At 28.1% G+C, this 27,066-nt stretch overlaps 2 protein-coding genes across 2 annotated transcripts in view; one reads left to right on the forward strand and one right to left on the reverse strand.

The window, feature by feature from the left end:
* The window catches only part of ZnT49B (Zinc transporter 49B), a 197,083-nt gene extending 189,468 nt beyond the window's left edge, over nucleotides 1-7,615 (reverse strand). Inside the window, exon 1 of the mRNA XM_067281825.1 lies at nucleotides 7,606-7,615. The gene's annotated coding sequence lies outside the window, so the exon portion shown is untranslated. The remainder of the gene's footprint in view (nucleotides 1-7,605) is intronic.
* LOC136984681 (structure-specific endonuclease subunit SLX4-like) overlaps nucleotides 6,270-27,066 on the forward strand; it is a 32,001-nt gene continuing 11,204 nt past the window's right edge. The window contains exons 1-9 of the mRNA XM_067281757.1: nucleotides 6,270-6,382; nucleotides 8,272-8,395; nucleotides 11,486-11,622; nucleotides 18,068-18,124; nucleotides 18,237-18,449; nucleotides 19,260-19,350; nucleotides 22,739-22,819; nucleotides 23,755-23,937; nucleotides 26,335-26,502. Of these exons, the coding sequence (XP_067137858.1) occupies nucleotides 8,309-8,395; nucleotides 11,486-11,622; nucleotides 18,068-18,124; nucleotides 18,237-18,449; nucleotides 19,260-19,350; nucleotides 22,739-22,819; nucleotides 23,755-23,937; nucleotides 26,335-26,502 (1,017 nt within the window). The 5' untranslated portion in view covers nucleotides 6,270-6,382; nucleotides 8,272-8,308. The remainder of the gene's footprint in view (nucleotides 6,383-8,271; nucleotides 8,396-11,485; nucleotides 11,623-18,067; nucleotides 18,125-18,236; nucleotides 18,450-19,259; nucleotides 19,351-22,738; nucleotides 22,820-23,754; nucleotides 23,938-26,334; nucleotides 26,503-27,066) is intronic.

Genomic DNA, 27,066 nt, shown 5'->3' on the forward strand with positions numbered 1-27,066 from the left:
TTCAAGTTTATTTTATTCAATGTCTCGACAAGTAATGATCCACTGTTTGGTCATATCTTCATTTTTCGAAATAGAAAATATTTTATTTCACTCCCTTTTGTGTTTCACGAGTTTCTGAAAATCCTGAGGGATTGTCAGCCTCATTTGTCCGTTTATGTCTCGACAAGAATTCTTTTACATTTCTTAAATTAGAGGTTAAATGATATTTAAGTCCTTGAAAGGTTTTCTTCACTTTTGATTCTCGAGTATCAACTAGGCTTAACCTCCATAGTTGATCATATATTATTATCGACAAGATAATCTGCATTCGAAATGCAAAACGTTGAATTCTCTACGTTGAAACGCAGAGAATTCAATGTTTGAATCTAGAAAAGCTTCAACAATATATTTCACTTTAAAGAAATGAATAATCGCATAAACTTTAACAATTAGTCTTTGACAATAACTATTTTAATTGTTAAAATTTCTTGTTTCTATATTATTTAAGAAATATTACGTATGATTTCATTTATATAATAAAAAAAAAGGTTAAAATATTAAATACCAGCCTAAATATTCGGCAAATGTAATGAGGATGCTCTAATTAAATAAAATTTTGTTATCACAATGTAATGGCGTGTTCATTTATATCAAGAGTTCATTCATATTCCGTAAATAAGTTTCTGAAATGATTATATCGATTGATAAGCAACAGAAATCTCTGTGATTCCTTCGGTTCTTGAGAAATAAGAAGTAATTTCCCAAGAACCGAAGGAATCACAGCGATTGCAGTGCATCATTTAGGGCTCTGTAAAAGTCTATACAATCGAAATGTTAAGCTTTTCGAACGAAATAAGAAGTAATTTCGAGTGTATAGACTTTCACAGAGCCCTAAATGATGCACTGCAAACAAAGTTGAATCCGCTGCTGTGTAATTGCTCAATCTACGATTTTAAACGGATGCCAAGGATATATTTAACAAATTCCCTGTTAAATAGGCCCTATTCCCTGTGAAGGCTCTGTTTAAATTCAACGTAATCAATTTTCTAACAGTTTTAAGCATCCACGAGAAGAAATATACACTCGGTTATTTTAGTTAAATTGAAAACACCTTAATTTCTAACAGATTAATCGCAATATTGCATTTTAACACGAAGATTCGAGGAAAGTTTTTTTTCTTTTCCATGTTTAATTTTCACTTGAAGTCAATTACAATAGTAACATAAGTCTTAATTTTTATATCTACCCGTTGCTTACTTTTACACCATTACATTAAATAATAATAGCATTTGCATAATTATAATTGAGGTTTAATTAAATGTTAATTCATTAAATGAAACTTCAAATAAATCTCTTAAAAGCAAATGTTTAAAGCCTATTAAAGTTCGCTCTTATAAACAAAACTGTAAAGAGCACAGTAAAGAAAAGGGATTTATTAACTTAAACAATTGTTTCAAGTACTTACTTTCATAATAAACTTATAAAAGCCATTTTTCTATTATGTCATAACTATATCAAAAACATTTTCACAGTTATTAAACTTTTAGACCAAATGTTAGTGTAATGCTATTCGATAATGTAAAGGTATTTATTTTTAAAAGCTTTCTTCATTCTTCCAGTAGAAACATTATATTTTCTAGATATAACAATTACACTGCTCCAGTTACATTTAGTAACATCATGAATTATATAATATAAATTAGTATACTTTCTGTACAAAAGACTCGATTAGGGAAAGTGGGGCAGGATGAGGACGTTAAGGTTTGAAAAGTCATAAGATGGCAACCACTTTAATGAGAATAATAATTTTTTTAATTCTCAGCAACTACAACATTCGGTAATATATAATACAAAATTTAATTTTTGAAAGACGTTTTTAAAAACAAGAAAATTTAATATTTTAAAATTATATGTAAATGCACCATCTTGCCCCACCCATGGGGTAAGATGGGGATATTCTTTTTATATATGTTACAGTCCCGTTTTTAGTTAGAACGCGTTTTAACTAGTTGAAACTAGTTTATACTGGATGTCTTTGTTAAAACCCGTTTTGTCTAGTTAAAAGTAGAATTTACTGCTAGTCAGAAATGAATTTGAGTTAAAACTAGTTTCAACTAGTTAAAACGCGTTCTAACTAAAAACGGGTTTTGACTGTAACATATACAAGAAAGACAAATTAGAATGGTTAAACTGTCGTTTTCTTCAATATTGGCACAAGAACAGTGTACCCATTTATCACAACGGCAACATTTATTATTATTTTCCGAATAAATAAATATAAAAGTATGAACTTACTCGTATTTACTTTACCAGACGATACTGTTACTTCGCGCATGCTCAATTTCGCTATTTTGTAAGCAGACGATATTTTTTTTCGTGTAAAAAAATTTTTATTTCGATTGTTATCTCACATTTTATCACTTGTTAAGATAGTATTTAAATTTAAAAAATGTTTTCATAAATAAAATAAAACGTAAAAACATAAATAATAAATAATATAGTATATACTGTATAAATTTATTAGTTTTAGATATGATTTAAAAGTGGAATATTTCATTTTTTATAAAAAGATCATTTTTTAAATTATTATTTTATATATTCGAAAAGGTGATGTAGAATTATCAATGACAACGAATTTAAAACTGGTTCACTGCACTATATTGCATTGCCTCTAGCCAGCAGCAGAATTCATGGCCAACCTTGGGCAAGATTCCCCTATATATAAAACTTTCCGAATGGATGGGATAAAGATTTTTCTTTTACACGTCTCTACTTTAACTGATATACGAAGAAAAAATTTTTTCTTTAAAATTAATTGATAAGTAGCATTATTTCAAAGCTTTTAAACAATAAAAAGAAATGCATACAAAAAATGCATACAATTTAATTAACTCTTTGACCATCAATCTGTCTTATTATCATCATCATCAAGGGAAAGAAAAAAAAGTATCAAGTTTGTAGCTTTTCCTCTGCTCGTAACTTTTTTTTATGCAGGTGATTTTTCACTGTTCGGAATTTGTTACTCTGAAAGACAGCAGAACGCAGTGGTGGATTACCCAATAGACGTACCTAGGGTCTCGTCGTCTTAAAGGCCTTACAAATTACACAGCAAAAAGATAATATGCCTCTGAAACTTTAGTAGATACTTAAAAGTGTGGAAATTTCGCACCCCGGCAAGTACAGTGACGTAACTCATAAATTGAAGATTTTATTCTTTTTAATATAAGAAAAAATTTGTGCATAAATGACCCTATAAATAAATAGTGCACAGGGCTTCAACGGAACATAATTCACTACTCCAGTACCAATTAAAAACTTTCATTTCTTTGATATTTCAATGTCATAATATATAATTTTAACATTTCACAGCACAACAGCATTCTTTCGATTACAAAACCGAAATGATAAATATTTTGAATTACCTATTTACTCATTTTCTGTAGATTTTTCGATCCCGGATCCCCCAGAACGGTAAACTGACACTTCAACTACTCGGCCATCAATAATAAATTTGCAAAATAATAAATTTATTTTCTGTAAATATATTAAAATTTATTGTATAAAATAAATATAATTTAATCTCTTATTAAAAGAATCGAAAGATTTTTCATTTACGAAAAAATTTATAATTGTTATTAACTGAAATCGATACTTATCGTTGATATTTTGTTTCCATAACTTTATTAAAAATTTTATGCGGTACATTTGCTTTTTCTTAGAATGAAAATTATACGTTTAATTTTTTTATTTATTTAAATCTATAAATTGTTGAAAGTAAAGTTAAAAACAGTAGAATTTATAAAGAAATCTTATCTGAATTGTCCTTTTTCTCCAATATAATGCACTCTACGATCATAGTGTTAATATTTCTTTTGTTTTCTTGTGAAATTGTTCGATGTGAGTTTATATTCTTGATTTTCTCATTTACGTTTTAAGTGTATACATTTTAAACACCGTATCTTATATTTTTCAGGCAAAAAGAACGATCAAATTAAATTTCTGATGAAGTGTACAAGTGGTTTCAATTCCAAAATTTGTAATATAATATGTGATATTGAACGATTTTCTTTTGGAAACTGTGTAACTATGATCGATAGCAAAGATTCACTATGCATCTGTGCTATAAAATATCAACGGAAGAAAATGAGGCCATTTCGCTATTATTAAAACGAAATTCATTACCTGGTGCGCACTTGTTCTATGCTTAGATCTATTCAACTTACTGTTTAGTAACACAATGTTTTATTTCTCTTAACAGAATATGTATTTAGAAATTCACAATAAAGAGTTCAATTGAAACACATTTTAATTTAGTATTATTGAAAGTAATGATTTAGTTCTTCCTATTTGTTTTGATACCTGTGGTTCTGTGGGTGCAAAACTTTTCATGGCGAATATAGAAAAAAGACTATCTTAACTCCCATATAGCGAAAAGAGTGGAAAAAATTAAAAGGAAAAATAAAAACTATTTTGATGCGAAATTCAGTTCAATATGTAGGTCTTCAAAGATAGGAGTAGTTATTCTAGGATTTCTGAAATTACTCTTGTGTTTGATCAACGATTGTTGGAAGATTAGTCGGAAAGAGTATATTGTGATTTCTTAACGTGTCCTCATCGAAAGATCGCACTTCAGATAGCATTCGTCAGCTTTCTTTGTCTTGCATAACATTTTCTTTTCAATCTCGTCCCACCCTTTATCTCTTCTTACTATTCCTTTAATAACTAACTGCGTGTAATTACTTCCTGTGTTCTTTCTTCCCTCATCCTGATAATTTGATCCTTCTTGACTCTGATCCTCTATTTGATTATTAAACTGTCTATTTTCGATTTTTCTCTGATCGCAGAAATTTTAATTACACGACAAATAGAAGGGACGTAATAAATGTCGTAACAATGGCGGGGCAAATGCCATTTTTATAGTAAACAAAAACTCAAAAATTCCATTTTTCCAACAATTCCGATGCCTTCTTTTTGAGAATAAAAATACGTTATTTTGGAAGTGTATCGAAATTCAGTTATAGTTTTAAAGAAAATTGGTTTCAAAATATACCATCACCTAATTGCTCTGGATGCCAGCAATCTTCCTCAGAACACAATTTACAAACGATTTCACTAGTTATAAATACCAAATGACTTTAACTTTATTTTGTCCACGTGTAAAGCTAGTCTGACAACTTTAATATACAAATACAGTACATAATAATTATGTTTATGTATGTTGAACCATTAATTTCAGACACATGATTTTAAAAGAAAATTTTAAAAGTATATACGAAGAAGTTCACACACGAATGTAAGCATAACAACAAATATAATTGTAGAATGCATTAATATCGGAGAAAATAATGGAGAAATAATATCAATAATTGAGAAGAGACAAAATTCAATTAATTTCTACTCCAGAACATTATCATCTTCTAATATTATTCTTCAAATTTCACTATTTTTTAATTTTCAAAAAAACAAAACCAAATAAAAATCTAAATTTCATTCTCAGAATAAATAATTATAAGAAATTATTTCGTAATAAATCAGAATATATTAAAACGAAATATCAATAAAGAGCACGAAATATCAGCTTACACGAATAACTTGCAATTTTTTCGTCACGTTATACGAATTCGCGTTATAAGGGAGCGCGTCATACATGAGTTCACTGTATATTCAAATATTCCAAGCTAAAGAATTCTACACTTTTGTATACAATATTTAAATATTACAATATTTTTCTTGTAAGGTGCTGTTAATCTACTAGACCCTCCCTGAGACTGTAGTGCGCTCGATGCCCGCACTTAGATCCAGTACTCTCTCTATATACATATCAATTTCATTTAAAGCAACAATAACAATTTATTATTTTACTGGGAAATATTCACTTAAAAACACAGATTATAAGCTACTTTAAATGGTAGAGCTAAACATTAAAAGATGCGGAATCAAGCCTCTATCCGAAAAACCATAAAAATTATAAAGATATATAGATTTGATAAAACTCAAAGCACATAAAATGGCAGAAGAATGCTTTACTTCAAGTCATAATAATTTTTAAACAAAATTTTTCATACAAACAAAATCATTTAATTAAAAAAATAACATTTAGGAATGTTGGCTATATTTGGGCTAATTAGGCTATATATTTGGTAGTTTATTTGATTTTATTGCATCTCCAGCCTGGCAACACTAAGTGAAATATTTAAACACAGATGTTTATTTTAGAAATTGATCAATTACAGGATGAATAGTGAGGTTATAAAATCGTAGAATTTTATTATATTTTTTTCAGATCAGTAATACTTTCAATATTAATCTTCAAATAAACATGTCCTCGTTTAATTATAATGACGATGATCGGTAATCATCGCATAATTTGAAAACATGCTTAAGATTTTTTCGTATTTCTAATGTAAGTTCTTAAATAACATGAACGTTATTTTCCATATTTTTTAATCTTGTAATTAACATTGCGAGGAGAATAATTACATTCTGTTACATTCTAATGAAATTAAGTAATCATTTTACCAGTTAATTGATAAAAGTAAACTGGAAATGGATTTTGGATAGAATTATATATCTTTTTTTTTTTATTAAAAAAAGACTTTAATCCTGAAATGAATATATTGAAATTTCACAAGTAAATTAATATATGACATACATTTGATACCAACTTGAAATTATTTTATAGTACTTCAACAAATACAATTAAGATATTATTCATTACTTTACAACTGGGTGCATAGGTAGACACTGGGTATCTTTAATATCACTTTTTATTCGGGAACCGGTATGCATTTTGGGCATACGCTCCTTTTCTGTCGACTTATGCGTATGTCCGAAACGTGTATCGGTGTGTAAGATATTTGCTGAATAAAGTGATGTTACAGATGCCCAGTGTCTATCTATGCACCCTGTTGTGAAGTAAAGAATAATTAAAAGAAGACACAGTTTTGGAATAAGTCTGTTAAGATCTTATATGAGGATGTTTTAAAAAGTAACATTGTTTTAGCTTTTGAATTTTTCAGATAATGCATTTTATTCAAACTGAATATATAAAATGAAATATAAGCATAGATGTATTTTTCTATGTAAGAACCTTAAACCTACACTTATCCCAGTGCTTCATGAGGTTAAAAATACCCATTTCTCTTGAACATTTTGTACTATTGTTGAATGTTGGAGTAATTAATGTAATATTACAAATACATTTCCAACCGTTTGGATGGATCTGTGGTAGTTTTTGTCCTTTCAAAACAATTGCACCATAGCTCTATTCCTCTGTAGTGGATGATGTGATAAAAAAAATTCTGTTTTAAACTGATCCACGTTGCTTACCTGTGAAATGACAGTACCTGTTGAACAATGCAGTGGGAGAGGAAAAGAGTGTATGTTATGGCACTGCTATTTTTTGTTTTAAATTCAAATTAAAGTGTGCAACAGGAAAGAAAGGGTATTACTTTTTGAAATACCCTCATATATAGCAGGTTCAATAGAAAACTGGAAAAGTGCCATTAAAAGTTGGGAGGGTGAGTAATCTGCATTGTATATAAACATAAATACAAATTTAAAAAAGTTAAAATAATACAAAAAAAAAACATAAATAAATATATTTTTAATAATATGATAGAAAACTAAATAATCAAAATAATTGTCCTGTTACTTCTGTTCCATTCTGTAGATGTTTATAATTGTCTTTCCCCATCTCTAAAATATATTTGAGCTGAATTGCTTTCATATTACTTTTTATCTTTAATTCCATTTTCTTTTTGCATACAGAAAAATATTCAAGAAATAAGATCTCAAAAATAAGATGGATAGGAAGAGCCTTATTTTTTAATATTCTAAAAATATTGCATTAGTAATTCTGTTTATATGAATGTATATCATCATAATAAACAGTTAGCTTATCTACAATTAATCTTTTCACCATTTTATAATTTTCAAGATCTTTTACCATTTGGAAAGAATTCATGGATTATTCTCTTAGAATCTTATATTCCTACAGATCTTTGTCTTTTCATACTGTTTTCTTTGGTTTTAATTCTACATAATTGAGCTTAACGACTGATTTAGAATTTACTATTAGATCAAAATTGTAAATCTATGGATTATTGACAATTATAATCTCATTCATCCAAGCCGTGTCATTAATAAGCTCTGATAGATATTAAATTGGGGCATTAGAAATAATTTTATAACTATGAACAAATTTAATTAATTATTTGTTATTAATATATTAGAATTCTATTGCATAATATATGTTTTTATATCATATAAGTAATAATTGTTTTTTAATAGATATAAAATGATCAAGGAGTAGAAAAATAAATAAAAAATGGTTGGACTTGATGAAAACAGTACAGATGCAGTTAAAGTTTTATTAGATTGTCCACTTTGTGGTCAAGATTTTCAAACATTTGAGGTAATTATTTATTTGTAATTTCTATTAATGTTTTTTATTTATTTGTAATTTCTATTAATGTTTTTTATTTATTTCAATCTTATGAATTGCTTTATGCAATATAGAAATTTATCTTGAGATAGTTTTTTGTTTTTCTGATTCATTTATATACAGTATAATCAATTTGTTTAATCAAAGAACCAAAGATGATAACTAAATAAGTTTATATTTTCTTAGTATATTGGTCAACTTAGACATTAATTAGTAGTAGGACTGTTAGACTGGTGTTAGGTGTTTATGCAAAATTGAGTAAAAGTTCTTATAGAAAACAGACTTTCTTTATTGAGCCTCCTGTACACATACTTTCATTTATTGTGTTGTTCAAAAAGTAATTTTGTTTTTTTATTACTAGAGGAATTAGATGTATTTTTACCAGCCAATTTTATTTTAAACCACATTTTCATTATATACTTCGACAGCTGACATTTTAAGGCTTATTTGTAAAAAATTTTGTTTGATTCTGTACAATTGTTTTTTTTTCGGTGACCCATCAAATATGGAAAAGTGAAAGCATCATTTTCAGCATATTTTGCTTTTTTATAACTAAAAAACCAAAATGCTGTTCAAACAAGAAAAAAATTGTTGTACATGTTTGGAGAAGATGTGTTGAGATAAAGACAGTGCCAAAACTGGTTTACAAAATTGCATTCTGGCAATTTTAATATTGAAGATACACCACATTCTGGATGGCCATTTGAAGTCAATGAAAACAAAAGTACTGATTGAAGCAATCTGCTGTATAACAACACGCAAAATTACTAAGAGATTAAATCTGTTAAATTGAACCATTTATTATTACTTAAAACGAATTGGTTTCGTTTTAAAGCTTGATATATGGGTTCCACATGTTATTAAAGAGAGATGCTCTCTATGTGGGATTTTAAAGAAATTTGTTTTTGAGCTTTTACCAGACAATTTAACAATTGATTCGAAAGTGTACTGCCATCGAGTAAACAAACTGAGTAATATCATCAAACAGAAAAGGCCAGAATTGATCAACAAACAAAGTGTAGTGTTTTACCATGATATTGCCAAATTTCACACAAGTTTGGTAACTTGTCAGAAACTGTTATAGCTTAGATGGGATGTGTTATCACACCAACCATATTCGCCAGATCGGGCACACTCAGATTATTACTTGTTCCGGTCTATACAAATTTTTTTTAACTGTAAGACATTTACTTGAAATGACAATGTCAAAAATCACTTGGATCAGTTTTTTGTAAACAATGATCAAAATTTTTATGAATGTGAAATCATGCTACTACCAGAAACAATGACAACGGGTATTTGACCAAAATGATTAATATATAATTCAATAAAATATTTATTTATTATAAGAATATTGCGTTTATTTTTCTATGGAAAAAACGAAATTACTTTCTGAACAACCCAATACAACAGTGTTTCGGGCTATCACACCCCTCTTCAGCAGGGTTACAATGGCTATAAGTTTAAACTATAAATAACAAATGAATAATCAATAAATTTAAACACTAAAATACTAAAATTAATGTATACAATATAAAAAGCTTACGAAAACAAGTATCCAGCTCCCGACAGAAATAAGGACAATAAGGCAATAATAATTAAATATGTTTATACTTTTGGCTAATTTTCAATCTAAACATTGCAGGCATGACAAAAGAAGAATCATTTGATTAAACAGTATTGCTGTAGATACAGCATTGGTGTAGAAACATGTTGAAGATAATCAATTAGTATTAAATAAATACTCAAAAGGAACTTAATACAATAAATTAACATAAATAAATAATATAAAACATAATTTCTGTATTATGCTCCCAGTATGGCATTTACTTAATGCTAATTTGTTATCTTCAATATGTTTCTATAGCATTGCTCTATATAGCATTTCCATTTGGTCTTAATGCACTAAATTCATAATAGATCCTCTCTTATAGGCTACTTCAGTCTCCACAATCTCTGTCACAGGAATCACTAGTAGTTAGAAAGGCATAACATTCAATTTTTCAAAATGAACTTGTTACTAAAACCATTCATTACTTACGATAAATTTATTACTATCAAAACCTTGAAGGAACTGAATTGATTCCAATATTCTTTTGAAGTTTGACATTTATCTATCCTCTCTTTATAATACTGCTTTACTTCAATATCAATAGCATTTTGCAAAGACTTTGTTAACAATCTGAGTTGACACAATTACTCAGCAGATAACATTTCTTATTACTCGTACAGTAATCTTATATCAGCTGGAAGAGGAGAGCAGACCGAAGGTCCGGGTAGCGTAACTGGTAACGTGTCTGCACGGATAGCAGAAGTTGCGAGTTTGAGTTTCGCTTCAGGCCATTTCTTTTCTTCCAGTTAGGCCTAATTTTATTTAAATTATTTAATTAAAAATTCTAATTATTAAATTTAGCAAGAGATGGCACCTAACGCCTAGCTCTAGTACCAAATTATCTTAAATTGTTAATATTACTATAGCCATTTGCTAGCCTGATATTTTGGCATTGGTTGAGCTTTATCTCAATAGGTTTATTTTGTTTCAAAATCTTCCATGTCTCACTAGATAACTTAATTTATTATTATTATTAGGCCGCAATTTGAAAAAATTGTAGACCTATAAATTCCCACTGTCATCTGTCTTTCCTTAATCTTAATCTTAATGGAGTTAGATAGATGAAAGACGAAACCAGATATGGACACCTTAGGGGCAGGAGGCCCCAATTAACTATATACAAACTTCAGGTTCAAACTGGAAGTCATGTTATTTCAATTCAAAAATTTTCCTCTGAAAGGTGTTAGATAGATGACTGGCACAACTCTGTGGTTAAAGGAAAAGTATGGTGTACAGGAGCAAGCCACTACTAATTTGGGGTGGAATGCATATACAGTATTTTAAATTAAATTAATTAAAAATATGATTAAAAATTGCAGCTCACTGTCACAATAAATAATTGGTCGTTTAACTATAGTATTCTTTAAATTTTCATAGGTAATTACAAAATTCACGAGATACTGTATGTAAATGATAAAAGATATAAATAATTCTGTTGTTTTAATCAGGCTCGTTGCAGTCATTTGAAAAGCTGTGGTATTAAATTCAATTTAAGTACTGCCCAGCTTCTCAGTGCGGTTCGTTTACAAGAAAAATATGTCAACGAGCGGTTGGCAGCTGGTCTCCCAAATGTCGCGAAATCCAGGTATTTTTTTTATTAAAATTTTTAAATTTATCCACATGATTTTATTATTTACATATTATTAAAAATATATATATAATGAAATACTATTGTAATATCTAAAATATATTTAAAAATAAATTAGCAATCCATTAAATGTAATTAAATTCATTCATCTCTCAAATATAAAATTATTATAGTATTTTTTTCTTATTGTTCTTAATTAGACCAACATCTTTCAAGATTTTCAGTAATCAAAAATTTTCCATACTTACTATTATAACCTTATGGAATCAAGGACATTATGCAGTGTATTACTGTACATACATAGGGGTGCCAAATCTTGTCACCATATGATCTTTATGTCATGTATCAGAAATAAGTGAGATCCAGATGTTCTATTGGAACAGTATTATACAGTTATCCCTTTCTTAACATGGTGTTTGATTAATGCTGCAAAATTAATTGCAAAAATCTCTGTATATATGCGGCAAGAATTTTAATTAATGCACCTTTAAATTCACCATACAAAAACATGCAAGCCTCAAGGAATGTTTTTTGACCAAGCGATAGAAACTTGTGAGCATAATGACATTTCTCCTACATATCCATGCTCCCATACCCTGCAACCCAATCAGTTACTTCACTGCCAGCATTAAAAAGGAGTCTATTACAAGCTCCAATTGTTCTACTTTTGTGTTAATTTTTTGTATATTAATACTTTTATTATTATATATTAATAAAATTAATGCAATTTCAATGTACATGGTAAAATTGAGGGATTAAATTAATTGTATTAATCAAAGGACAGCTGTATATATAGAGAGAGTGGAATAATGCCAAAGTAGCTTATTTTATGAAAGTAGTGTTGTAAACTAGCTTTAGGTGGAGTAAATACTTCACTGTTTTGTCATCAACCTGTGAAATTGTTATAACTCAGTTCTGATTTCTTATCTGTTAAAAATATGTGGACTTTTATTTTTGCTCTCCATGAAATTATTGAAATGTAACTTTGTGGTCATCACTTCATTTCTAAATAGGTTTGACTCCTCCATTACTTACTGGTAGAAGGCTTATGGGCTGTAATTGGTATGCTAACTTTTTAAAATTCAGTATAACAACATACACCTTAGCTTTCATTTGCCTGTTAAGTTACAACTACAATCTTTGTGTATAACACACTAGAGAATAGTCAGCAAATTTACAAAAATATGACATATATGTAAGTAGCCTGTCTCAAGTTTATAAAAAGTTTATAAAATGTATAACTATAGAGCCACAATAAAGATCTAGAAGAGCTGCATGTGGCTGATAAACCACAGTTTGGCCATCCCTAGGTATATATGATATTATATAGTACAGTCTCTGTTATCGGATTTAAATAAGGACTAGAATACAGGTAACCCGCAATATATGTGATTATTGGTTTTGCATACATTGAAACTGCATGCACAGGGTGAGTTAACAATCAGTGGAAAATAAATTAATTTGCGAATTATATCATTAAGAAGTCATCATAACTTATACATTTATATTTGCTTGGACAAAGTAAAATCACTGAAAATGAAAAAATCAAATTTTAAAAAGTTTATTGAAAAATTAATTAATTAATTAAAGATTTTAGAAAAATGAAGTATAATTGCACACAAAAATAAATAAAAATAAAGATTGATTACACAGTTTAGATTAACCACTAGAGTAGACCAAAAAAGAAAAATATAAGGTAAAAGTTTTTAAATGTGTCTTATTTTTTTCCTTCATGGAGTTTTCTGTAAAAATCTGAAGAATTAAAACAAAAATTACACAAAATGTGAAAATAGAAATTAAACTATCTAAATAAAAACACTGGACTATGAGAATTATGATTCACTTTTCCCTACTTACTAATGGTGATCATGATTGGAAAGAAGGGATTGGTCTAGCATTGCTATCTCTGAGCTGTGTCTAGCTGGCAATGTTGAACTTCCCTCAGAACAACTCACATTAACCAAAACCTGCATTAATCAGGTTACTTGTATATGAAAATGTGAGCTAATATATAAATTGAGTATAATATAACAGACTTTTTAATATAGATTGTTTTAGTAAAAGATTACAGTATAAAATATGTTTAAGCTTACAGTTAAAAAGAAAAATTTTAAATAAAGAATGAGTGATATGATAAGTTAATTCTATACGATTTAAAAAACTGGTTAATGTTACCTTAGGTAGCCAAGATGGCAGCTCGTCTCTAATTCCAGCAAGGAAACAGTGGGACACACGTTCTAACCTAACCTAACCTATTCTAATAATCTGGTTGCTAATAATTATGGTAATTTATTAGAATAGGTTAGGTTAGGTTAGAACGTGCGTCCCACTGTTTCCTTGCTGGAGTTAGAGACGAGCTGCCATCTTGGCTACCTAAGGTAGCATTAACCAAAAAACCATGTAATAGATGTTTATTTTTCATTTATAATTATTTTCCTTGTTACAATGAACTGTTTATGTTTTGTGTATTATATTTTATTGTTCCATATATTAAAAACATTCTTCTAAAGTCTTTATTCCATTATATGTTATCCTTTCTCTTTTCAAAAATTAATGTTATCTTTTACATCATCAGTTAGAGATCATTGATAATTTTTGTATTATTTTTGTGGAAGATCGGTAAGTTTTATAACTAATTCGTCAGCATTTATTACATCCATAAAATTAATACCATGTATTCGTAGTCAAGTATTTTCTGCAATAAAAGAACAAGTTACTAATTTCATTCTCTTTCTTGTGTCTCTTGATCACAATCATGTGCATCAGATGAATTGAAATGTCAGATAACCAAGATTCTATTGTGAGGGTCAAGCCCCCCTTATTCTCTCCCCATATACCTTAAGATTAACTTAATAATTTAATTATAATTGCATATAAGAATATTATAAAATAATATAATTTTATTTATGTTAAAACTAACATTTTGTGAAAGGAAGATGTTACCGTTTAGAACTTCCTTGCAGATGTTAACGGAACTTTCTCACCCACCAATCTATTTCCCCTCACCATCGATAAGCTTAATTATTACCAAATGTTCACTTTTGAAAATCCTTTTGTTTTATGCTATCGTATGTAGAATTTATTGTACTATCTGAATAATGTTATTATATTAGATATGGAAGAATTTATTAAATGAAATAATTGATTTTAGAAAGGAGAGGATTTTATCCCCCTTTCAATTCAAAGGAAATAGAGTTTCGTTTTTAAGATTGTTATTGATGACTAAACTGTTGACGTAAATTGTCTTACCCCTTTGTTTTACCCATTATGATGTGAGATTGTAATGTTTTGATTGGTTAAGGCTGGAGAATATTATCGAAATTCGCACCCAAATCAAGGAGTTTGCTGAAAACTTTCGTCGCAAGAGAAAGCCATTTGGGTTCTCCAATAGATTGAATCCGCTTAGAAGCTTTATCCCATGAAGAAGTGAACTAAGGTTGGTCTCCAATATAGACCAGGAGCTCATCGATAGTTTTGCATGAATTTAATTATGAATTAAGTCCTAAAATTATAAAGTGGAAGATAAAGGCTTAAATTTATGTGCCAATAGAAACCATCTAGAATCATCAATATATGAGGTATTATGATTGTAGAATATTTGTAAACTCTCTCTCTCTCTCTCTCTCTCTCTCTCTCTGATAGGAATTAGATTAAGATAGATATAGATCTAATCGAATATGTTACATTTATCCTTTGTATTCATTTTATTGTTTGATTAAATATATAATTGTTATTGTTTATAATGCTGTTCTCTGACTCATGTTTTAGTAAGTCCTCCCAAATTTATCCATCGTCCCCTCCCACTCGTTATTCTGCAAGATAGATTTAAATGCGCGTGGTTATCCGCATTCTAAACCCGATAACCTGGTGTCGGAAGAAAACTAATTCACAGAGGCTATAAGGCATCCCTGTTGCAGGAGATATTCACAGATTCCTGTTATATAAAATCTTAAGGAAGTCATCCTAGACTTTAGAGAGGCTGTTTAGAACGGAGCCCAGTAAGTGGTGTAGAGAGTAAATTCTTACTTTCTGCACCCTGGCGGTGCTCACACTATTGTATATTATTAAATGGTTTAAACAATGCAATAATAATTAAAATTATTTTACAGAAAAATGTTAACAATATATAATACAGGTAGTAATCAATAAGTCTTTATAATAATTAAAAAAATTTGCTACTAAAAAAAATTTTGTATAATATATTAGTCCATTACAGTAACGATCTGACTGAATAAGAGAGCCGCCTTTTTTCATAGTCAAAAAAAGAAAAAAATTCCTAATATTTTTAATTCATATTGGTCTATTAACTGTTTTCGCAGTTTGTTTATTTTCATATTGTAAGAGTGATGAATTGAATATTTAGAGTGACTTTAATATCAATATCACAAGAATTTCATGTATATTTTACATTTTGTTGTCATAGGTAAACAGGATTAGTAGTTTTTTTTACATAACTGGATTCTTTTGTGGTATTGGAATATTATTTTATTTTCAGATATAGTTTTAGTTGAAACATCTGAATCTAAATTTGTTTATTTCATTCTATTTGCTATTGCTTTAATGTTTTAAAATAATTTTCTAGACTAAACTATTTCTTTAAGTGTTTCTTTAATTTTCGGGGCATTGATCCAATTTCTGAAGAATTCGGTACTTAAAAAATTTTTCCTCATATGTTCTCTTTCACTGTTTGATTAGATTTTCGAGAATTTCTAAGAATATAAGAGAAAAATAGAAGGTAATATGCTTAATTATCAATTAAACATAAGTTAAATTCACAGTAACTCAAATAATTTTTTAAATTAATGTATTATAAATATATTAAAAAATAAAGTTGGTTTAAAGATTAATTTTAACTTTTTTGAATTGGATTCAATAAAGATTTTCTCTTTTTAAATTTAATTTACCTAAAAAAAAATATATTCATTTGTTTTAATATATCAAAATTTAACTATTTGAACATAAAGGAAAACTATAATAACTTTGATTTAAAATTTTCAAAACTTAATATTGACATAAAGTAATTTAGACTTTTTTGTTGGGCCACAATTTTCAAAAATTGTAGACCTATAAATTCTTACTGGCATCCGACTGTCTGTCCTTCCTTAATCTTGAGAACAGAGTTAAATAGATGACCAGCATGACTCCATTGTTAACAGAAAAAGTATGATGTACAGGGTAAGACACTACTAAAATCAAGAGCATTGTGATGAAAAATTGTAGTACCGCATTGTGACAATGTCACAATAAATAATTGCTCATTAAGATATAAATTTTTATTAAAATGTTGCTTTGTTCACGTTTACAGCAAATTTTTATTTTACACATTTTTCAATAAGTTTCAATGATATGTATAATAATTATATATGGTGAAATGTCTGTATAATGAAATTGAGGGACCATCTAAATATTTTCTTTATATTGAAATACAGTCAAAAATGAAAAGATAAAAGGAATTTATTGATAATAAAAAAGCTTCTTACATTTTTAAGTAAGAAGATTTTTTAAAAATGCAATTTGTCTATTAGTATTTATATGAAACCAAATTTCACATTTTCAGAATGTAAGTTATATTAAATTAGAATAAAAATTAATCTGTAATAAAAAAATTGTCAAAAAATATCACAAGCAAACAAGTAAAATAACAATATAGTAGTACTGATTAGTTGAAATCCTGTGTCTTTAATTGTTATTTCTGCTTGAGGCCATCATTTTCTGGTAAAAGAAGTCAAATTTTTGTGCACGTTGTTTCTTTAATCAAAGTTTTTTTGATAAAATCCAGTACTGTTACAGCATTCCGGTAGGCCGTCAGGCACAGTCTATTTGTTTAATTTTTTTTTTTTGCACGTTATCTAATATTTTATTATTCTCTTCCAAAGAAAACTGCTTTTGTTTTTTGTTTTTCTCCATTTTTTCTCATAAACTTAAATAGAAATAAACTGTAGAGTTATAACATCAAAATGAAACCATAACTAAGGATTAAAATTAGTGTTGCCAGTTGAACTAGACATTAAAATTAATGTTGCCAAACTGTTTGATATAATATTCATCATTTACTAATTATGAATGATTTATGCATTTATAGATTTTGTTATAATGAAACTATTCTTTCATAACAAACAGAATTTTCATTATGTTAAACTGAAATTTTCATTATAATGAATTAAACTAAAACATATTTGCATTAGCTGAATGGAAAATTGGAGGATTCAAGATATATTCATTATACCGAAAATTTCGTTAAACTGGCATTTGTTATACCGACATTTCACTGTATACGGTGTATGTATGTATGTATGTATGTATGTGTGCATGTATATGCATGTTTGCCTGAGTGTTAACATATTAATTGATAAAAAATGTTTTCAAAATGTTTGGCTTTTTATAAACAAAGTTTTATTATTAATGTTTCAAGTAAATTAATTTCGGTTGACGATTTCATTAGATTAACAAAACCAAAAACTTCAAAGAAACAACTCCTTCTAAAGAAGATACCCAAAAGGTAAAATAAATTTTTTAATCACTCAAAAATTAAGAATAAGAATTTCTTAAGCAAAAAATATAATAAGAAAATATTAATAAGATATGATAAAAAATACCTTGCAAAAATTTAGTAAAGCAGACGAAGATCTTCAGATAGGTTTAGCCCTGTCAGAATCATTGAAAGAAAGTGAAAAAAAAGAAACCGAGAGCTTTGAAGAATTTTCTGGAAGTTCATTATTGTGTAATTCAAATGAGCAATGTAAAAATTACAATGAAGAAAAATTTCACGTTATGAATATCGAGATCAAACATTCGAAAAGAAGAAAAAGAGAAAAGAAAATTAAGTAAGTTATTTAAATAAATGAATATTAGTAAGTTTCTTGATTTAGTGATTACTGTAGATCTCGGCAGATAAGACGATAGTTGAATCATAAAAAAATGGCCCCGAAAATCCGGGGTCGTCTTATAGGACAGATACAAAAAAATTAGATTAAAATTTATATAAATTAAAACCATTATAATAAAATGGACAAACTGTAATTATTTACTAGTAGAGAGTAGAGTATGTCCACAAAATAGAATAGGCCACAAGATGTTTTTGTGAATAGTCAAGGTCATTACTCGAATGCCCGAATTAGTGTAAATGTTTGCAACAATCGCAAGGCAGTCCATCAGATGCAAGAAAATAAAATTTTATGTTCTTTCAAAAAAATTACGAATAGGACATAATTCCGTGTTCACTATACAGTGTTATTATCCAGATGATGATCGCTGATCTAAATGAAATTCATAGGCCATTGATAGTTTGGGGATCATCTTATAGGACAGATATATGCTAAAACTATAATACTTTGACGAAAATTTATACCTCGGTAATTGAATACATTCATTAAGAAGCTATTTCATTTATTTGAGATGAAAATGAAATATTTTTTATAAATTTTATGATATATTATGGTTGTCCATTTTTTATTATTATTTTTTGTAATAAAATCATTACATCGTGGGTTAGAATCTACGTTTACATCTGAAAATGTATAATTCAGAATATTTAAAATTATTTAGAATAAATTTTCTGATTCAATTCAATTTAATTAAATTCTTGAAACTATACATATTGTGCTGTATATTAATATATTTTGAAATTATTTCAGAAATCCTGATATCCCTGTATTGTTATTAAGATCCGAAAATGAACGGTTAAAATTATTACAAGATCAAATTTCTACACATTTTACAACAGGGGTAAGTTAGATTGAAGAATTATCCAAAAGTAACAATATTTTGATGATATCGGTACTAAATTGTTGAAGCTCTGGTTGTCTTGTTTAGATAAATTTCTATAAATTATACTTCATCAATAATCAATATAACTTAAGGCAGATTTATAGTCAACTCCAGTATAGCTAGCATTTCAAGGTCATTAGTCATTTAGTGTCTTGATTTATTGTCAAAATCTGGTCATCATATAACTTGATGTAGCATGGTATTGGCACCAAACTTCTAAGTTGAATATCTTTCAATATTAGACTACTAGATCAGATATACAATTAAGCAATAGGCATTTTCACTTCTTATTAAAAATATTCAAATATCTCTGATATGATAACATCAGATTACAAAAGTACTATAAAAAAAATGCTAATAATTACAAACATTCAATATTACTCTGAAAATTGCATAACTGCAAATAAGTTTGCTGTATCACAGAATTTAATAGAACTCTGTAAATTCTACTATTATAGCTTTGGATTGCAGTTTGACCATAAACCAGTCTTTAGATATGTAAGGTGTGTGTTTGTCTTGTCTTTTATTTTAAGAACTAACCATTAATTTACCTTTAGTGTGTTATTTTTAGGAAATAAATATGACTTCCGATGGTTAATTGTTATTTTTTTTTTTCTGTAGGCAGGAACAAATAAAACTATGTACTTAATATAAAACTGTGTGCCTCGAAGATTTCTTTACATTTCATACAGATCTGTTAGGATTTTGACACTTGTTAAAATCTTAATTGATTTTGTAACATTTGGTGTTATGTTTTAAAAATGTTTATTCCTGAGACAAATACAGAATTTTACTATGATAAGAAATAAATAAAACTGGAAATAGTTCTATTATAACAAACAATTTTATTTTTACCTTTCCAGCAGAAATTTACTACACTGACAAATGTTTTTAGCCTAATTTATAGGCTAAAATCAGGCCTAAATGTAAAATAACAAATTTCTTATGTTCTATTTTGGAATTTTACAGAATTGTAACTAATCTTAAATCTTGATCACAGTCTCTTTTTTCACTTTCAACCATAAACACAACAAATAGCATCACGAAAATAGGAGAAATCACCATGTAATTATCTAATATTCTGAGAAATTAAATAAAGTTTTATTTGAATTTATGAAATGATATGTTATATTTTGGATTATTGTAAAATTATGAAACAAATTCCATAACTTTTTCCAATGAAAATGAAATGAAAATGGAATAATAACATTTTGTAGAAATTGCTTCAACCACCCTCCAACATTTTAAATAACGTAATAATTTGTGATGATAGTTCTATGATCCAGAAACCAAAACCAGTAGTACTAAATAGAAATTAGGGCACTATTTTGCATCTAAAAGGAACCAAAATGCAAACAGCAGAAAGTACAATGCATTTAATTTTTTGTAAAACCTTGGTCACACCGTGCGACTTCCAGCCGCGCAGGCGACCGCGACTGCAACACACGCAAGTTGCACACGTCTTCTCTTGGTCAAACATTTTTGCTGGTGTTGCAACTCGGAAACATGTGACCCTATAATAAACCAATAAAATTACAGTAGCTTGTTTTTGACTACTTTCATGAGTTTATCGAAATTTTACATTTCACTTCAGAGTATTTACAGAATTTTAGCCACTTTTCTCATTAAAATGGCAAGCAGTTCCTTTTCTGGAATAAGTAAAAGAAAAAAGGCAATAATTTTGTTAGAGTGGCGAGAATATACAAAGAGAAAAATAAGAGAAAACATTCATGCTGGGTTAAAACTTGGCAAAATGAAGATCAACGGGCTAAACAATCAAAAGAAAACTCGGGGATGACCAATGTTCCCACATTGGTTTATATACCTCGCGTTCACCACATCCACTTCGCCTGCTGTTGTCTACTTTTTTTTAAATTCTTGGAAGCGTCATTTGAAGATGGTGGAATTTTTTATTTAGTTCTTTAACTATATTTAAAACAATATTGTCGTTACCAAGCTAAAAACAATCAACATTTTATATCCAGAAATCTAAAAATGGTACTTACAATCAATGCCAAGACTTTCACTTATCTCACGCCATGCCTGCACTCTTTTATCTTTTCTTCGATAAAATGAAGAATTAAAGTCCCACAGGCATTTATGAGATGATCAACCTGGATTCTATACACGTGTCATCCATATTCTTGTTATCTGCCATGATAATGAACTATTTTCAATGTTGCCACTGTATGATGTGGCTCACTGTTTGCTGATTGGATGCATGTTTGAAACTGTCGCATGTAGAACAAACTGTTTGTTTCTAGTTGCAGTTGCAGTCACGCTGGTTTTCGAGAGGGATTACTAGTTAACGGGAACAGCCATTGCAGTTGCAGTCACTTGCGCGGCTGGAAATTGCATAGTGTGACCAAGGTTTAACAAAGAAAAAAAGTGTATATTAACCACTGAATTTTTTTTGTAGCTAAGAGACATATTTTAAATTCTAATGTTAAAGAAGTGATTTAAAAGTATCAGAAAAAAAACATTGAAACAGTTATAATTTTTAGAATATTGCTTGATGTTTGCATCAAGCAATATTCTAGAAATGTGCAATAGATATATCATATGTATTCAGTCTGTGTAGATTATATAAATTTATGGATTACATTTCAAAGATGAATTTAATAACCAAATACATATATTTCTTTTTAATTTAGTTAAGAACATAGTCACCATAGCTATAATGTTTTTCTTGAAAACAATTACCATTAAAATCAATAATAACAGTTATAATCAGGCAATTAAAGATAAATGTCTTGAAAAGCTTTACCATCAAATTTTATTATGAGATTATTTCAAAAGATAGAAAAGATAAATTTTGTTTTAAACAAATAGTATAAAAGACCCACGTTTCATTATAGGTCAAACCTCAGAAATTATCACGAGTGATTTGAAATGGATTCAGACCCACAATACTAGTAAAGTGTGTACTTTTCATACTTATAGACTTTTAGGTCTAGCTGTAGCTGTGACAGCATGAGAAAAGAGTTTAATACTTATATGATGAAGAAAGTTTAAAAAAAAAAAAACAGCTAAATGAGCTGTATATCATTAGACTTTTTCATATTTAACTTATGTTTAACATTAAAATTTGAGTACCAAATTGTTTATATTTATTTCTATAATTATGGTTTTATTAATTATTTTGGAAATATGTTATAATCTAATTATATGATTATTTAAGATAATTAATATGAATACTTGAGATCTGTTTTTTATAATTGTTTAAATAAAAATGTTAAAATAATTTAGTCTTTTAGTTTTTTAAATTTAATTATAAACATTAAAATTATTCCACATGACCATATGACATTCATATATAATTTGAGGTTTCATTATTTACTTGTAGTTAGCAGAATCTTATGCAAAGATAGAAGAGAATTTTAGCAATTATGTAAAATTCAAAGGAATCTCTAAATTAACTGTTAAGGTAAATGGTAAATGTTTCAAAATTATTTTATGGATTATTTTAACAGTAAACATTAATAAATATTGTTTATTTGTTTTTTAAATTTCAATTTAGTGTCAGTAAATTATATATATATGCAAAGTATAATTAATTTAAACAAGTTTAATTTGTAATATATAATTCTTATGACAGACACTAACACTATTCTACAGACATTTATTTTTATTTTCTGCACAATGTTACATTTCTGTATGAAGAGTGATACTAAGATCATATCAGTCTGATTATCACAATTTGCTGGGTATGTTTTTAGATGGTTTAATTCAAATCTATGCTAATAAGAATTAACTAATTGTTCTAAGATCATCCTTTTTCTTTTAATTATTTGAAGAAGTTAGAAATTTTGTATATCTTCAAATAATATAATTACATCTGAAACTTAAAATCATTGTGTAAGAAAAATATTTCTATACACTGGATGACTACATAAAATTGACATACATTTAATTGTATTAGACAAAAGTATTTCGTTTTATTTTATTTTATACACCAATTTTAAAACAGAATGAAATGGAAAAAATTGTTATTAATATTTGTGTAACCTTTGTGGTCCACGAGAAGTCTGTCAGTTCCTAGGGGAAAATGGAGTATGAATATCTTGATCCAGGATTTAATTCAATATCACTTGTTAACAGAAAGTAAACAATAATTAAGAAAATTGCAGTATTACCTATACTAAATAATAAGCATTTCTATGAATAAAAAATTATAACTTAATAAATTTCTCTTGAGGAAATTGCCAACATCAAAGATGTATATAAGTGTCCCATATAATTTTAAAAATTTATTATCAAAATTAACTTTTAATTTTCTTTATTATTTCCTTCTATATTATATTATTATAATAATATTTTTCATTAATGTTCCATTGGTATCTTCTTTTTATTTTTGAACAGATGTCACCTTTATGGAATATGTCCAAAAATGAAACTAATGCTTTAGAAACATTTTATGTTCCATCTTTAAAAAGTCTAATTCCTCCAACCAAATCGCAAATAAAAAGCAAAGAATTTACATGTCAGAATGAGAGCATTTCTTTTAACAAATTTCCTACGGTTTCATCTGAAATTTTTGATACGGTAAGATTTCATATTATTACTAGCGGTTAAGCCAAGCATTGCCCAGGCAAAAAATAACAACAAACATTAAGTTTATTAGATTATTTTGTACTTCTAACTCTTCTATTTTATTATATTATAGTATTTGAACTACAAAGGTTATCTTATGTAAAGGTTTATCATACCAAGTATCCAATCTCAGTGTGATAAACTCGTATGTAAGATAATCTTTGTAGTTATATAAATCAAATACTATAATATAACAAACATTAGAATGAAAACTATATGAAGAGTTTGGTCATTTTAGCCTATCGTTGTCATGTTTATTGAGATATTTGGATGGTATGAAATGGCATAATTTCATTGGTTAAGTAGACACCAATTTAAATTTTTTCAGATATCATAATTATTTCTAATGTTAACTTTAAGAAACTATACCATTCACAGCTGAATATCAAATGGTAATCTGCCAACAAAGAAAATTTTGTGAAAAATGGACCAAATATTTAAACTCGACACTTTCAATAATCACTTAAGACATATTTTATGCAGTATGCTTGTATTATGCAATTTTCCTATTCGAATGCCACCATAATGCCGGTCCAATAAAAAGAAGGGTCTGTTGTGGAAGAGGGTTGAAGTAATTCAACAAAAGTAGTCATTGACCTCCTCCTGGAAGAGAGGATGGTCAATGACTACTAACTAATACTAGTCTATTATTAATATTTGAAAAGTGATCCATGTTGGATGAGTTGTGATGGCCACACATGTGATCAAAGTTGCTAACCTTAACATACAAAAAACTTCATATAACTTGTTTAAATAAAAAAATTTTATAAAAATGCAAGAATAATTCCTTTTACATGACAATAAAATATTTATATTTTTGTAACAGATTATACAGATTACATGGGAAGTATGTTTTTGTAAATATTACATTTATAGAAAAATTATTAGAATTGGTTTGGTTTATTTGGTTATGATAACACGATATTTGAGTGATCTGCTGAGGGGATGCATCCCAGGAAGACTTTTTTGTGTAGCTGGTCCCTATTAGGTATTACTAACGTGAAAAATTCTTGAAAAACTCCATGTGGCCACCCCATTGGCCATGCCCAAACCCATAACCAACTTCCAATGTTCAACGGTTTTAGGCACTCAGCTACTGGAGGGCACTTATTAGAATTAAGAAACTACAATTCAGAAATGAAAAAACGGAGTTGTTACATGTAGTAAATTAAATACTTTTTATTGACTTTTCTCGTGGTAACACTTTCGATTCCATGCAGGCAAGTACTATGTGCTATCTGTTGCAATAATGATATTGTGCATCTAATTTGCACTATATCATTGTAGCAGTAATTAAGTGAATTTAATATATATTTTTTGAAATTATACCCATTTTAAGAATTATGTTTAGTATATTAGTTTCTTAAATTTTTTTGCCAATAGATGGCATTACATTAAACCCAGCAAATTGAATGTAGACAGAAATTAATTGATATATAAAAATACAATCAACATTTTAGGATGACATTTATGACATTATCTAAGTTAGAAGTATGTTACATAAATGCCGAGCTTTGTGGCAATTGGTTGAACGGCCTAGGTGTGCGTAGCAAACAAACAAACAAGCATCCTCATTTATATATATAGATAAAATAGCTATATTTTAAGAATGTAAGCATAATCTTTTTTCTGTCTATGATCAACATAATTTGATCCCTTTGAAAAAATGACCAATAACCATCATCTAACCATATGATAATGCAAAAAATACAGTTTTAAACTATCGCGTATGCTGCAAATACGGTGGTGCCTTGACTTATGAGTTTAATTTGTTCTGTGATGGAACTTGTAACTGAAATTTTTTAACATCTAATCCATTCCAGACCTCCAAAACACTGCAATATTTTTGTTACATGTTTTTAAATAAGAAAAATGTACTTATAAATAATGAATATTGTTTAAAAACACAATAGAATGTACTGCAATTAACTGCTTTTGTGGATGTTGTGGTATTTGCTGCCTAGATAAAGAAAAAAGATGAAAAATTTGAGAAATGCAACACACAATACACAACATGGAAGTGAACTAATGTCAACATCACTCATCATCATCGTGTTTTTCTATAAGCTAGCCTGTCAGAAGGAAGAGTAACAAAAATGGTGAAATTATGACAGTTTTTCATCTTTTTTCTTAATCTATGGTTTGCTGTGGCATTCACTGCCAACTAGCAATGGGATATCTGAAGCTGGCTTGTAACTTGAATTTTAGCTCTCAATTCAAAGCAAAAACCAGTAAGTCACTTGTAAGTCAAAGTACCACTATATGTCTAAAAGTAAAATACTGTAAACTATGTACTGTAAATGCAAAAACTGCTATTAAAAATAATAATTCAACTTTTTCATATTTCAGAATCATGAAACTAATCCAGATGTAACAGCTGCTTTGAAGTTAGTTTCAGACTTTAAAACCTTAGTTGGTAACAAAGAAGATAGTGATATGAGAATTATTGTTGCAGAAAATAGAATAATTCCAGCTCACAGTATTATATTAAAAGTCAGGTGTCCATCCATGATTAAGGTAATACAATACAATATAATTAGTTTTTTGTACAAGATATTGATTTTATATGTTTGAATTTCTAAAACAGATCTTTTTCATGAGATTAGAAGAACAAGATTTAAACAATAAATTAAAATTTTTGTTCTTTTAATTTAATATAAACACTGTTCTTATAAAATAGATTCCGACTCTCATGTTATAAATAGGCCAAGATTGGTCAAAGTACAAATTATAGAGATGATCAATTCTAGAGAGTTAACTCTGCATATTTCTATAGGACAAATTCTGGACCTGTAAGAATTTTGGAGAGATGGAAACACTATAATGGTCAACTTATGAAGTTCCACTGTATTTAATAAACTGTAGATATACAAGGTATGACAATTTAATTTTCAGAATGGCTGCGTAGTGTCGCCAGTGACATAATTATATCAAAATGACATGCAAATTTGTGTTCGAACATATTTGAACTAATACATGTGTAAATTTCAAGCCAATAGATCTAGTTGTTAATTAGCTATTGGGAAGGTAATAGTTATCCACGTGTACTCTTTAGCATAAAAAATGGAGGATAAAAATTTA

This window comes from Centruroides vittatus, unplaced genomic scaffold (genome assembly GCF_030686945.1).
Source record: "Centruroides vittatus isolate TY-2023 unplaced genomic scaffold, ASM3068694v2 contig_926, whole genome shotgun sequence".
NCBI lineage: Eukaryota > Metazoa > Arthropoda > Arachnida > Scorpiones > Buthidae > Centruroides > Centruroides vittatus.